At 44.7% G+C, this 14,742-nt stretch overlaps 1 protein-coding gene across 2 annotated transcripts; it reads right to left on the reverse strand.

Moving 5' to 3' along the window:
• Window positions 1–7,337: 7,337 nt before the first annotated feature.
• si:ch73-233f7.1 (uncharacterized protein LOC100537710 homolog) lies at window positions 7,338–13,504 on the reverse strand. 2 transcript variants are annotated; one of them, XM_061080269.1, is made up of 4 exons: window positions 10,982–13,504; window positions 8,234–8,292; window positions 8,013–8,131; window positions 7,338–7,648 (listed from the first exon to the last, which is right to left on the reverse strand). In XM_061080269.1, the coding sequence occupies exons 1-4, from the start codon at window positions 13,502–13,504 to the stop codon at window positions 7,338–7,340; spliced, it is 3,012 nt and encodes a 1,003-aa protein (XP_060936252.1). The 2 variants fall into 2 exon arrangements, with proteins under 2 accessions (XP_060936252.1, XP_060936251.1); XM_061080268.1 differs by having other exon boundaries at window positions 8,004–8,131.
• Between the last annotated feature and the right edge of the window lie 1,238 nt (window positions 13,505–14,742).

Raw genomic sequence — 14,742 nt, forward strand, 5'->3', positions numbered from 1 at the left:
TGTTTTCTACTTGAGGTCTAAAAAAATAAAGCTTAGGATTCTGTTGTTACATTCAACATTAAAAAACCCTCATCCTTCAGACAGCTGCGTCTTACTCCCTTTACGAATGGGTGTGTCATGACTTCAGTTAAAGAGAGGCGTTATACATTAATGGTCAACAGCGACACCTTGTGACAGAGACTGTACACAGGACAGGAACGGTTTCAGAATCAGCTTTGTTTGACAGTGACATGAAGCAGGGGTCACTCACTTGACTTTTTCTCCTGCGTGTAATAGTAGGATTTTCAGTTCCCTCCCATGAACATTTTAAATACATGTTGAACCTGATCCTTGTCAGTGAAAATGCTACGTGCCTCAGAGCCTCTTCCATAAGTTTGGTGTCTGGGTGAATAGTCATGACAATTGTGTGACAATCAAAAGCACACACACATCTTGTATTTGTTGAAAGAAAAAATAAGTGGCTGGCTCCTGTTACACCTCCTCTCCCTGGCATGATTTAAGATGATGGTGCTAACATTCTGTTCTATTATAAATTATTCCATTCCACTCAACTCTGTATCATATCTTCTCCCATTCTATCCTCTCTCCTCTTCTATCATATCTCTTTCTATCCTCTACTCTTCTCTTCTCTTCTCTTCTCTTCTCTTCTCTTCTCTTCTCTTCTCTTCTCTTCTCTTCTCTTCTCTTCTCTTCTCTTCTCTTCTCTTCTCTTCTCTTCTCTTCTCTTCTCTTCTCTTCTCTTCTCTCTTCTTCTCTTCTATCCTCTTGTCTTTTCTTCTATCCTCTCCTATTCACCTCTCTTGTCTTGGACGTATCTATGTTTCAGAGCCCATCTGAAATCATCAGTAAAATATGTGCAGGTTGTGGAAAAGTTACAGTTTTTCTCAGTTGTTAACACACAAAAAGCGAAAATTCGGCACAATTTGCACAACATTCACTTCATGTAACAATAGCTTGATCCAATTTGGCACTACTTCACACTCCCTTACCGCATTAGACTCTGACTTTTCTTCTTTACACTCTGATGTAAATTACACATCACCTTGTTGACAAAACACTACACACAATGTTCAGTTGTTGCACACACTTCTCAAGTAAAATATCAAAGCATCAACCTACAACACACAAATACTCAAATCTCTAAACATTCAGGTCTGTTGAGCAATTTGCAATCAGGACTGCAGCATAAAAGTGCCTTGAGCCTCTGTTTTGTTTGATGAATAATGGAATAGAATAGAATACAGTGTGCTCACAGTATTTATATTTTGCAGGACTGTCAGAGAACCAAACCGTGGAGGAAGAACACGCATTTTCACAGCCGGGGAGACTGAAATTGTAGATATGGTTTGTGAGAACAACGCAATCACGCTCAAACAAATAAAAACAAGGATCCTGGCTGACCATGCTACATTTAGAAACGTCCAGACCGTCAGCCTCTCTACATTTGACCGTTTTCTTCATAGGAATGCCATGCGGATTCCACAAATACCATTTACAGTTTTTCACAATTGTTAACACACGTTTTTCAAAACAATAAGGGCTTTCTCAAAACTGCACACAGAAAACTCAAAACCTAACACACAAAATCCTAAACCTGACACTCCCTTTGCAAGATGGCTCTTTGCCATCAAATCTCTTCACTGTTCACAAAATGGAACTCGTGTTTTCATTTGGTACACACAGCCATATTTTCAAATGACACACACATACCATTTATTGAGTACACACAACTAAGCATTTGCTTGCACACTTCCAAGCATTTACAGCACACTGAAAAATTGAAAACATAATCATCGAAATGGAACACACCATATGAATGACAATGACTCTGGAGAATTAGCCATTTCTCCTTTTGTAAACTGTCTCAGTGTAGGCCTACTTTTTTCATAGTCAAACATAAAACAGCACACAAATATGCAGCAAAAAAAGGTTTATTTCGGTACACACAGAGAACAGTACAGTACTGACACAGACAGCATGAGAATGCAAGTTACAGTATGGACACAGAGAGTTCAACACAGTGGGCTACAGTGAGACACTGTAGAAAAGGAACAATATTGGATTACAGGTACAATACATGCATGTGTCAGTGCTGAATGTATGGTACTAACAAGCACAAACTCTCGCACTAACTCCATGATGCGTCTGTGTTCCGTTCGAATGGGACCCTGTTCACTTGTTTCATCCGCATGGCATTCCTATGAAGAATACAGTCCAATGTAGAGAGGCTGAAGGTCTGGACATTTCTAAATGTAGCATGGTCAGCCAGGATCCTTGTTTTTATTTCTCTGAGTGTGATTGCGTTGTTCTCACAAACCATTTCTACAATTTCAGTCTTCTGTTCGGCTGTGAAAATGCGTGTTCTTCCTCCACGGTGTGGTTCTCTTTCAGTCCTGCAAAATATAAATACTGTGAGCACACTGTATTCTATTCTATTCCATTGTTCATCAAACAAAACAGAGCTTGAAGGCCCTTTTATGCTGCAGTCCTGATTGCAAATTGCTCAACAGACCTGAATGTTTAGAGATTTGAGTATTTGTGTGTTGTAGGTTGATGCTTTGAGATTTTACTTGAGAAGTGTGTGCAACAACTGAACATTGTGTGTAGTGTTTTGACAACAAGGTGATGTGTAATTTACATCAGAGTGTAAAGAAGGAAAGTCAGAGTCTAATGCAGATAAGGGAGTGTGAAGTAGTGCCAAATTGGGTCAAGCGATTGGTACATGAAGTGAATGTTGTGCAAATTGTGCAGAATTTTCGCTTTTTGTGTGTTAACAACTGAGAAAAACTGTAATGACTTGAATAGATCAACACTCACATGTGGCCTCCGAATTGGAAACGTCCTAATTCAGTCAGCTCAGTCTGCCTTCAAATGTGAACCAACACTGAAGAGTTTGAGTAAATGTACGGAATTCAAGCTTGTTTCTAATCCTATCAACTACTCAAAGGCTTTACAGTACAAGTCACCTTCATAGATATATTGTGTTGGGACCTAGTATTTGTGAACTATAATTGGGCCTACAGGTGAAGCCAAAGCCTACCCACATGACTTCTTTATTCTGGAGACAAAGAGGAGCCTCCAGAACTCAGTCTCCCAGGAGCCACAAATCAGCAAGACCACTCCACTGGACTTTAAACGGCATATCAACCGTTTTCCCCTTTTCATGGACATGTAACACAACTGGGCTTAATAATCACACGAGGCTAAGCACAGACTGTTCAATTCTATTCATGTAATGTTTATAAGTTTGATTTGTGCTGCTGTGATATTTTGGTTATAAGTTATTTGAAAGTTAATGTTAGCTTTGTTATGCTCTTCACCATCTTTCGTTGCATGCTACTAACTACTTTCTCTAACACCAACACACACACACACACACACACTCATCTCCCAAAACATAACACATACATGTGCTCTTAGCCACATGGTGTAAACACTCTAGGGAGTCTTTTGTCTTCATAGTGCCCAGCCGCCATTTTGAAAGCACACTCACTCACACTCACATGCACATGCACATGCACATGCATATTCACATACACATCTGCACATCTGTATAAAGTAAGTACACCTTTAGTTAGTTTGTGTGTTTATACTTTTATTATCTTCATAATAAATGTTGTTCTTTAACACAAATGTTGTCTTCATTAATGTTGCATACTGTAAGTGTGAATTTTGCCAGCCTCTACACAGTCAAGAACTCCCTATCCTTCCACTACCACTAACTATATGGTAATTTTAGTTAAATTTATTAACTTAATTATGAATTAAAGGCCCACCATTTAATAGTGTGACGCTTAAGGTATAATAATCACAACATAATGAGCACACAGCCTTCAGGGGAAATTTGCTGTTATCGAGCCACCCACCTTAACGCCCGGAGTGGAAAGGGTTGTGCAGATTCGGACGGAGGAGAAATAAGAGGGACTTTAACAAACCCTTCAAGTACAATCACCTCAATATTGCCCAACTGTTATACTCTGGGTCAGTGGCACTGAGGTGCTCCATGGTTTTTATCTTAATGCTTATGGCCGCATGATTCATCCCAGGGATCCACTGATCACGTTACTTGTATTATGCCATTGATGAGAGCGGAGGGTATTAACAAACTTCCCTCATTGTAGAGCGAGGAATATCTACACTCAGTAAGATGAGTTTTTAACCATTTCCAATTTGATGAAAATCAACAATTCTTGATCAGTGGTTTTCTCAGTGAACTCAGAATGTGTCTTTAGAAGCTGCAGAAGCTTGAACAGACACATTTAATCTGGTTTCATTGACTGGACTCTAGGTTTACTAAATCCTAACTCCAACAATCTCAAATTGATGCCATTATCCGCGGAGTGCAAATACTTTATTTTTCAACTCCAAAGACAAGAACACAATGATTTGGGTGATATTAGCATTTTTTATTTAACTTGTAAACAGCTATCAGCATATTTTCAGACAAAGTTATACATAAAATGGGATCATTATAAAAGGTTGAATCACTTTATCTTGCCACACTTTGTTTATCAGTATCAAAAAGGAAAAGAAGAGAGAATTGAGTTCCTCTGCCTCACCTCTCAGTTGCATTTCTTTTTTCCTGCTAATCTATTCAGCAAATTTCCTTTGTGTTTTGTCTTACACTGTCCAGGTCTGTTTACACCGTCTTATTCTGCAGTCCCTGATTTAATAACAATAACCTTTTCTCCTCACCCTCTTTGTTTGGTGTTAAGTTATTGCTACTCAATGCTGCACTCTGCTGGGGAAGTTGTGCTCCCACATCAGTGTTAAAAAAGGGAGTATGAAATAATTTGAATACATTTCAAGTATCCACGATTTTAATTCCATTTAAAATGACAAACCAAGATGTATTTTAGTCTTAATGTAAAATAACATAACTTCTTATTTAATCACATCTTTCTCATACATGGATGTAAATGGGTATCAAGCATATTGCATGTAGGACTCCCCATGTTAAGAGTGATGGTCTTTATTGAGTATGAACGCCAAGCTGTAGTTAAACAAGTCGCCTACATTAGCACAAGTATTTTACACACGTAGTAGTTTGAAGTACTTGTACATTTGCTTTCGATTTAAGGCTACTCTACTATTCCAACATTATAATATCCATTGCATCTCAGGGTGAAACATTGTATTTTTTTTCTCATTTCATTAATTTAGCAGTTATAGCAAAGATAATAAGTCCTTTATTTGTTCCACAATGGGGAAATTTGCAGTTACTATAGTTAATTAGCAGCTTGGCAGATTTTCAACAAAAAACAAAACTTCTTGCATCTAAAATGTAAAGTTAGAAGTCAAAAAGTAAGTTCACGTAAATTAAAAATGGCTTCACCACGACCTGTTGCAACTTTCAAATTATTCTTGCACTGAATCAGTAAACCAATAACATTGTACAGTATATTACAGTATAACACTCCAAGGGGTCATTTTTCTGCATAATCTGTAGTTTTATTTAAATTTTTTTTCCTATACAAAATTATATATTTGTATTTGCATAGCTGTTGTAACATAGTTTTGGTCGGTTTGAATTGTATATTTATGTTTTGCCTCAAAATCATTTAATTCAACATGCTGCACCAGCATTCAGTAAGTAATGCTCTGTGCGCCCTCTGGTGGAAGCCGGGCCAAATTACAGTTGGCTAGAGAAGAACCACCACATCCACCAGTCGGAAACCAATTTCAGCACCATGGCCATGGACAGCTCCCAGTGGGACTGACCAGCCTAGTTCAAAGAGGTGAAGTGTTACACCTTCATCTGCGTTGAACATTATATCCCATAAACACTTGTGATGACAGTTTAAGTTGTAATGAACATGATAAAAAATAACACTGTATTTCACTGCAGTAACACTAACTGCTGGGTTTAAATGAAACATACATTTGTATGGGCCTATTTAGTTTGTTCTCCATGTTTAGATGTATGCATGAATTCAATGACTCTGAATAGATTTATTAAGTAACATAGTAATATATAAATTATTATTGTGTCAGAAAATCCTACAGCTCTATTTTAGGAATAGAGTTCAGTCCCTTACTCATCTGAAAGTAGCCTGAGCCAAGTTGACCTAAATCTGGATGCCCCCACAGGCCGTCCCTACGGATCACCTTACCGTGGAGAAGGTTAGCCCGCTCCCCTCCGTGCTCTCTGTGGACCCCAGTTTCCTTATTAACCGAATTATTCTAAATCTGAACCATACAATGACCTAATTACGCAGCTCATTTCTGGCCAGTGGCCAGCTCTAACCACGGGAGGAACTAATTCCCTGGGAAGTCAGATGTAAAAGGGCACAGGGAGCGGAGAAAAGCCACAGGCCCTCACGCTCACATCCAGGTGTGGCATTTGGAGCTGATCCCCCTCCCCCTCAAACGCTTGCATTCGTGTTGGTGGTCTTAATTAAAGTGATATTTCGAGAAAGCAGGTCCTGTTTGTTCAGTTAATGAACCCCACTATTCTCTGCGGGCAAATGGAAATGCAAGCACTCCAATTAGCATATGTTAGCATTTTACTATGTTTATTCCTCACAGTGGAAAACAGCTTACCAAGGCGAAAAGCTTTTCACCCTTGTAAGAGTGTAGCTGTGGAACTTTTTCACCACAAAATAATTGACTCCAGCTAATTAAACATAGATCTAGGAAACTTGCATCTAAATGCTTTGTGCATGTAGATCAACTGAATCTGTACTTGGATGTGTGGGTTCTGTTAGGCCGTGATTTTTGTAGTCACAGCAGACCACACATATTCAAGAGACATAAAAAGACCGGGTGAAAAAAAATACTTTATTTTCATAAATGTATACAGTACACGTGAGGGGGAAATCCCCCATCTTTACAGTAGCCTGCGTCAAGTTGCAGCTTGCATATACACTATGATACTATTTGTCATATTCACGCAAGCTCTATTAGCAACCAAACATATAAAAGAAAATAAAGCAAATGTTTTCATTGATTGAACTTAGAAATATAAATTCATTGGGATGTGCAAAATTTTTGTCCGCTAATGCCTTTCAAAACATTTTGGAGGTAACAACTGCTCCAGTTTGATTGTCTAAATGATAACAATAATAAAGATAATAATGGAAAGACACATACAATGACTATGTTGCAGTGACTTATCACATAAATACTTTATTGGAATTTATTCTCCGTCAGCATTTTAGCCAATATGGATTGTTCATTCATTATTTCTATTACTCGGTGAATTGCGCATCCTGTATATCTTTCATACAAGCTGTAAATCATATGTTCATTAGTTTATATACTGAACGGTCCCTTGCTCTGTATTCACATGAGGTTATCCGTCATTTTCATCATCCTGTCAGACAGCCATTTAAAAGTCAGTCGTTGTACAAGTCATTATTTATAATCGCAGCCTCTCCCTGGGGGGACATCTGCATACGCCGCCTTTTGCCAAAGGTGGAGAAGGCGTTGTGGACGTCCAGCTCACTCCGCTGTACGGCCGGCCTCAGGGTGCAAAAGCCCGACGGCGTCCCGGGTATGTACACGTTGTGGTGGTAGTCAGGGGGCGGGTGTGGGTGAGGGTGGGGGGGCACCGCCGGCGGCTGCTGCTGCTGAGGAGGAGGAGGTGTGGCGCGAGGAGTCCAGGGGCGAGAGGTGACCCCACTGCTTGATGGAGACATCTTGTATTCTGTAGAGTGACGCAGGAAGGAGGGGAGAAGCGAATACTTGATTAGACTATACAATACTGACTCACTGCTGTAATGATAATTTCATTAAGAATCTTATAGAAAGTGTTTTGCAATGAGGCAAGTCAACAAGGACATACAACAAATGAAGAGACCCAACTAAGTGAAGGTGAGGAAAGACATTACCAACAAAAAATGAAAGGGGAGAAATGGGAAAAACTAAATATCATTACATCAAGCTATGAAGATGTGCCGTTATATACTGCTCTTGTGTCAGAGTGTACACTACAAGGTGTAGAGACAATGTGTGTGGAGTGTTGATGAAAGCTATGGTCCCCTGTGTCCCGCCTGTCTTACCTTTCGGGCCTCTCATGTGAGTACCCCAGGTGTAGTACTGTCCAGGAGCCATGGACGTGACGTAGTTTTCTGGGTCGGCGTGCATGGCCTTACGCATCAGGGTGCCGTCCATGTTGATAGAGTTGTAACTGCAAAAAAGATCCCAGTCTGTGATTAAATATTTGATTTACATTCAAATAATATTTACTAAGAATGTTGCTTCCTATTAAAAAACATGGGTGAAAATGTACCTTTTTATGGAGGAGTTCTGGTTTTTTGTCAGAGTCCAGTCTGTGTTTGGCTGCTTTAGCTGCAGAAGGAAAAGAGAAAATAATTAAATTAAATATTCATACAAATGATAAGAATCTTCATGTAAATTCACACATTGCCACAAGTTGACTGCTCTGGTCTATTTAAAGAATTGTATCTCCTAAATCTTAGTTCCAGTCAAAACAGTTTTGATAGAAAGCCTTGGTTCCGCCCTCTTGGATCAGTAGAGGTCAATGATAATCGACATGAGCAGCGGTCCATCAACGTGTTCGTCCTGAAATGAAGACATGGCTGTTTTGTGATGGATCGTGGCTGCCCCCCTGTGGACGTTTGGCAGAACAGTTTTTTTATTTGAAAGAGTAGAGGTGCTTTCAGCCACGACTCGTCTGTCACTTAGTTGTGCTTTTATCCTCTGTGGAGCAGAGGGAGGGGGGGTGAAGGGGAGTCATATTTATTCCGGGTTTGTGTTTCATGGTACGGATTCCACGCTCTATGAATTCCCCTAAAGTTGTTAACAAGGAGAATGCGACGTAAGCGTATTATTAGAATCGGTATTCAAAATACACTCCTCGCAAACTGCGCACAAAACCAATTAGGACCCCACCGGGAAGAAACGAAACATGATCCCAATCTTCAAAGGAAACCGTGCCAGGGAGGAAATTAAGAAAATTACACACGTCATTGTTTTGTGGATTTTATGCATCATTTTTACATTAATATTTGCCTGATGCTCCTCGAGCAAGGTTTTTAATTAAAAGTCTCAGAGACGGCCTTGAAAAGTTTTGCTCTCCTCGCAGCCATGCGCACGACCCGAGTCGGCTCTACGCGCACCTGTCGTGCACGACTCAACGCGTCGTTCCGTTTGTTTCACCTTCACTTCATCAACTGAGACAGCACTGCGCGCTCCGAGTGACGCTCAGATGCTTTCATGGTAATTTGCCTTTGAGATTTAATGTGTCACTGACGACCTCGCACCGAATCACGTGGTCAGGCGCTGAGGGTGAATTAGAGGAGACAATTAACGACCGGAAGGACACTTCCTCCTGGAGGAGCAGGACACTTCCTCCTGGAGGAGCAGGACACTTCCTCCTGGAGGAGCACGGAGCTGCGGGCTCTGCACAGTCACCGTGACCTCGAAATCCCTGGTGTGGCCAGAGGTGGACAGTGCGGGCCAGTGACCGGGCTGACACGGCTCCCTGTGCCCGCTGGAGGAGTCTGGTTTCCCGGGGCTCGGAGTCGTGGCGCCTCCGCCTTATGATGGAAACAGGCAGACGACAGTGAACGTTACGCGCACGTTTACGCACCGCTGCCCCGTCTATTAGAATTAGAAAACACTGATGTAGACAGCCTGCCTCCGTAAATCCTCCGTCTCCCAGTCTCCTCTTCCCCCCCACCCCTCCTTTGCCTCCCCTCTTCCCCGTCCTTGCTCGACAAATGTGAAACCACGTCTCTCTCTCTCTCCTTCTCTCCCTCCCCTCGCTCTCTCTCCCCTCTTCTCTCTCCGTCTCTCCCTCACTCTCTCTCTTTCTACCTCTACCTCTCCCTCCCTCTCTCTTCTCACATTCAGAGGACAACGCCGGATCCGATCTACAGGCGTCCCACGTCTCAGTCCAGCCGTGTCCTTGCACCCCGTCCTTCTCCTTGCCCCCCTCCCCCTCCCCTCTCGATGTCCTCCACTGTCTCCCCAAAACCGTCCATTTTGCCATTTTTCATCAATAATGGACCCCCCCTCCTCCTCCTCGTCCTCCTCCTCCTCTGTGACTCGCCACATTGTGTGTAGTATAATGGGTCGGCCGCGCTCTTGCCCTTGAGGCACAGTTAGTGAGGTTATCTGTCCTGTAGTGTTAGTCTGAGAGCAAGGAGGCGTGTCGCTAACCCGACTGATCGAACACGAATTGTCTGAACCCGGTGGCTGATGAATTGAAACAGCTGCCATTCACCTTGTTCATCATGTGTATAACCTTGACTCTGTATTCAGGTGTATGTACTGAGTGCATGTGTATGTGTGTGTGTGTGCGTGTGCGTGTGCGTGTGTGTGCGTGTGCGTGTGCATGTGCGTGTGTGTGTGTGTGTCCTCGCATGGTGCAATAACACTGGATGGTGTAGACATCATTACTCTCTCAGGTCACGACCTTTTCACATTCAGTTCAAATTAATGATAATATTATTATTTGAAATTCATTTTTGACACATTTATATCAATAATACGTGATGGAGACATCCGGGGATATTTGATTGAATAGAGGAGTCATATCTCATCTTCCTCTCACGCAGTAATTGATATCTCTCATTCCATACAGATGATGATAAGACGCGCTATGTGCGCACAGCATATGCTCCTGGCAAAGCGGAGCGTTGCACTTCCAGTAACAAGTCAATTAGAAATGGAATATCACGTCGCCTCTGTTCATTTTTCTCGAGAGCAAAACATCACCATAACCAGCACATCTGGGATAAATGAGTGCCATGATTTAAAAAAACCATTGGAGGCGAGATACCGAGTAAGATTGTTATTCACCAGAGAGCAAATATAGAGAATCGAGGCTTTGCTCAAGTTGGGTTCAGATTCGTCTGGCATGCGTAATTTGACCTTCATGAGTGAATGTCACGGTCTAGATTCGTGTCAGATACATTGATTTTTTTTAACACTGACAGTAAGTGAGAATGATAGATTTACACGAGCAACATTATCTCCGGGGGTGTTTTTCAACACTTTGATTCGAATGTACCTCGTTGGGAGTAGTTGCTCCGTTGTTCACAGACGCGCTCCGGCTCTGCGCGTTCCACGAGTTCTCCGCGCTCTTCGCCTCGTTGTTCCTCGGCGTGCTGCCCGGGCTGCACGGCTTCAGGAACATAAAGTCACTCTTTGCAGACTCCGGGGTCAGGCACACTTTATAACAATACGACTGAGACAGGCTGCTGTTTGCATTCACTTCCATGCAGTTTGTGGGCACTTTGGCCGCGGAGGAAATCTGCAGGTTGAGGTTGGATTTTTTGAACACCTCCGGCGGCGGCTCGGGCTGGAACCCGCCGCAGCAGCAGCAGGCGAAGGGGGGCAGGTTGTACCCGCTGAGGGTCTCCCTGTCCTTGTAGCACTTCACCGCGGCCAGCACGATGATAGCGACCAGGAAGATCAGCGAGATGGTGCTCAGTGACACGATCAAGTAGAGAGCGAGGTTGGAGGGGGGCTGTGGGCTGAGAGTGAGGTCTCCGAAATCTGACAGCGACTCGGGCACGCTGTCCACCACCGTGAGGACAATGGAGACGGTGGCGGAGAGCGGCGGCTGCCCGTTGTCCTTGACTAATATCACCAGCCTGTGCCTTGTGGCGTCTTTCTCCACTAACCGGCGTAAAGTCCTGATTTCTCCCGTGTACAGAGCCACGCTGAACAGCCCCGGGTCTGTCGCCTGTAACACCTGATAGGACAGCCGGGAGTTCTGCCCCGCGTCGGCGTCTAACGCTGTGATCTTGGTCACCAGATACCCGGCATCCACTGACCGTGGAACCACCTCTGTGGCCACGGTGCCGTTCTTGGGCAGCGGGGACACAATAGCGGGCGCGTTATCGTTCTGGTCCAAGACAAAGACATTGACTGTGACATTGTTGGCGAGAGGAGGGAAACCAGCGTCCTGCGCCTGGACCAGGATCTGAAAGTTTCTAAGTTGCTCGTAATCAAAAGAGCGCAGTGCGTAGATATTGCCGTTGTCCGAGTTGATGGAGACATAAGTGGACACGGGCATGCCCTGGATCTGACCCTCGAGAATAGAATAGGACAGATAGGCGTTCTGGTTGGAATCGGGGTCGAACGCAGTGACGGAGCAAATGGAAGCGCCAGGGGCATTATTCTCGGTCACATACACTGTGTATGAGGGTTGAGAGAACCGCGGGGGGTTGTCATTAATGTCAGACACTTGGACGAGGATGGTTTTCCTGGTGGACAGCGACGGAGAGCCCAGGTCGCGGGCTGTGAGCGTGATGTTGTACTCGGACACCGCCTCCCGGTCCAGAAACTCGCTCGTCACCAGAGTGTAGTAGTTTTTGAATGATGAGTGGAGCTGAAAGGGAACGTTGTTCGGAATCTGACAGTCCACGTTCCCGTTCTCTCCAGAGTCCCGGTCCATGACACTGATAACCGCTATCACCGTGCCCGGCGGCGCGTCTTCCTGGACAGGTGTGGACACTGACGTGAGGATGACTTCGGGCGCGTTGTCATTCACATCCAGGATGTCCACCAGCACTTTACTGTGCACCGCCACCGCGGAAGGTCCCCTGTCTTTCGCCTGCACATACAGCTCGTAGACACTGGATTTCTCATAGTCCACGATGCCCTTCACTCGGATTTCACCCGTGTACGGGTCCACGCTGAACAGCTCTCGCACCTTCAGGGGTGCGTGCCCGCTAAACGCGTAGGTCACCTCTCCGTTGGAGCCCTCATCCAGGTCCGTGGCGTTCAGCTTCAGCACCAGCGTGCCCCTCGCTGCGTTCTCCACCAGGCTCGACCGGTAAACCGAGCGGTCGAACACGGGCACGTTGTCGTTGGCGTCTAACACCATAATAGTTATCAACGCCGTCCCGGTGCGCTCCGGAGACCCCCCGTCGATGGCTGTCAGAACCATCTCGTGTCTCTTCTGCTGCTCCCGGTCCAGCGGCGTGTCCAGCACCAGCTCGGCAAACTTGTTTCCATCGTTGCGCGTCTGGATGTTCAGTATGAAGTGCTCGTTGGCGCTGAGCTGGTAAGAGCGCAGCGAGTTGGTGCCCACGTCCTGGTCCTGCGCGCTCTCCAGCGGGAAACAGGAGCCGGGCGCAGCCGACTCCGTGATGTCGAGGTTAAACTCGCTCCACGGGAAACTGGGAGAGTTGTCATTCACGTCGAGAATCTCCACTTCCACTCTGTACAGTTCTAGTGGGTTCTCAATAACCACTTGTAAGTGTAAAAAACAGCTCGGGCTTCTTTCACACAGCTCCTCTCTGTCCATCTTTTCGTTGACGAAGAGAATGCCATTCTCCAAGTTCACCTCTAAATACTGCTTGTTTGCGCCGGAGACGAGGCGGAACCGACGGGCTGACAGCTTGGCCACATCCAAGCCCAGGTCCTCGGCGATGTTGCCGACAAAAGCTCCATGCTCCAGCTCCTCCGGGATGGAGTACCGAATTTGCGCCAGAACCAGGTCCACGACACACGCACACAGAAGCAGACATATGACCAGTCCAGTCACCGGCACCCAGCTGCCTCTGGAGAGTCTGTGATCCATTTCAGCGGCGTGCGTAAAACCACCTCACCAGGACATCTCTCTCTTCATGGGGCCATTCAGCAGAAAAAAAGTAAACACAGAAGCAGATTCCTGGCCCCGGTTCAAAGAATCCTCACATATAAGTTTGTAACATCTATGTTTATAGATAACTTCACTGGGTAGTTGAGCTGAAGGGACAAGAGATGAGAGTGGAAGCGCCGCGCTCTCCCTCTCTCTCTCTCTCTCTCTCTTTGTGTGTTGTGCTCCGAGCGCAACACCGGTGGTGTGTGAACGGGGGAGGCTCGCGCTTTGATTTTCCAGTGTATTAGACACTCGGAGGAGCTGGTGGGGAGGCGTGTGTGTGTGTGTGTTTGTGAGAGAATGTGTGTGTGTGTGTGTGAAAGAGAGAGAGGGAGAGAGAGGGAGGGAGACAGAGGGGTGGGGGTGGAGGACGGAGGGGGTGGACGTTGCTTCTCCATGCTCCGTATTGGAGGACGCCGACGCGAAGTGCGACTCTAATTACTGTAGACGTTTAACCCTTTCGCATCCCCGTGTCTATTCCTCTGACCTATTAAAAAGACGAGAAGGCGTAAGTTTGACACCAGACGTTTGAGACAGATTTGGATTAGGGGACAAATTGTGTTGTGGGTGTCGTTTTCTAAGGCTGCCTTTCACAGATGAGGATGGACAAGGATTTGTCTCGGTGACCACACTGCCCAGGGTGTCAGTGGTGTAGCTAACATTATTTTGTACTTTGATGAATTACATCTCCCATTTTAGCTTCAGAATAAAAGAATTACCCCTCTGGGAAACTACCGTTACATGTTCCAATGCCGAAAACAAAACACCCTGGCCTCTTTCGCTTTGCCTCACTCGGGCAGTGGCCAGTGCCAGCAGGCTCCTGGGATTCCATGATGCTTTTTAATGAGAGCCCTTTGAAGATGAATGCCCACATTGCAAAAAAAAAAAACAGTCCCACATTAATTAATCATCACACGCGAAATTTGGGCTTTTTCAAAAAGAATCTTTGATTGGTCAGAGCACTCAATTTGGATCAATATTTAAATGAGAAGGTTTCGGAGCTTAAAACGATTGCAGTGACAATCATGAGTGGGTGATACACTCGTACAAATAGGCATTACACGACTGTAATTCACGTAAGTAGGCCCGAACACGTATCAACACAATCAACATAAAAGCAATGTCATAAAGCCTTAATCATACTTGTCTATAATCAGGTATTATAACTGGGATTAGAT

This window comes from Limanda limanda, chromosome 10 (genome assembly GCF_963576545.1).
Source record: "Limanda limanda chromosome 10, fLimLim1.1, whole genome shotgun sequence".
In the NCBI taxonomy this organism is placed as follows: Eukaryota; Metazoa; Chordata; class Actinopteri; order Pleuronectiformes; family Pleuronectidae; genus Limanda; species Limanda limanda.

Excerpts from the sequence above, each read along its gene's own strand:
- si:ch73-233f7.1 (XM_061080268.1), bottom strand. The coding sequence starts at position 13,504 with ATGGATCACAGACTCTCCAGAGGCAGCTGGGTGCCGGTGACTGGACTG. Across the intron at positions 8,293-10,981 it reads GAGCAACTACTCCCAACGAG|CTAAAGCAGCCAAACACAGA; the intron begins GTACATTCGAAT and ends TTCCTTCTGCAG. Across the intron at positions 8,132-8,233 it reads CAGAACTCCTCCATAAAAAG|TTACAACTCTATCAACATGG; the intron begins GTACATTTTCAC and ends TCTTTTTTGCAG.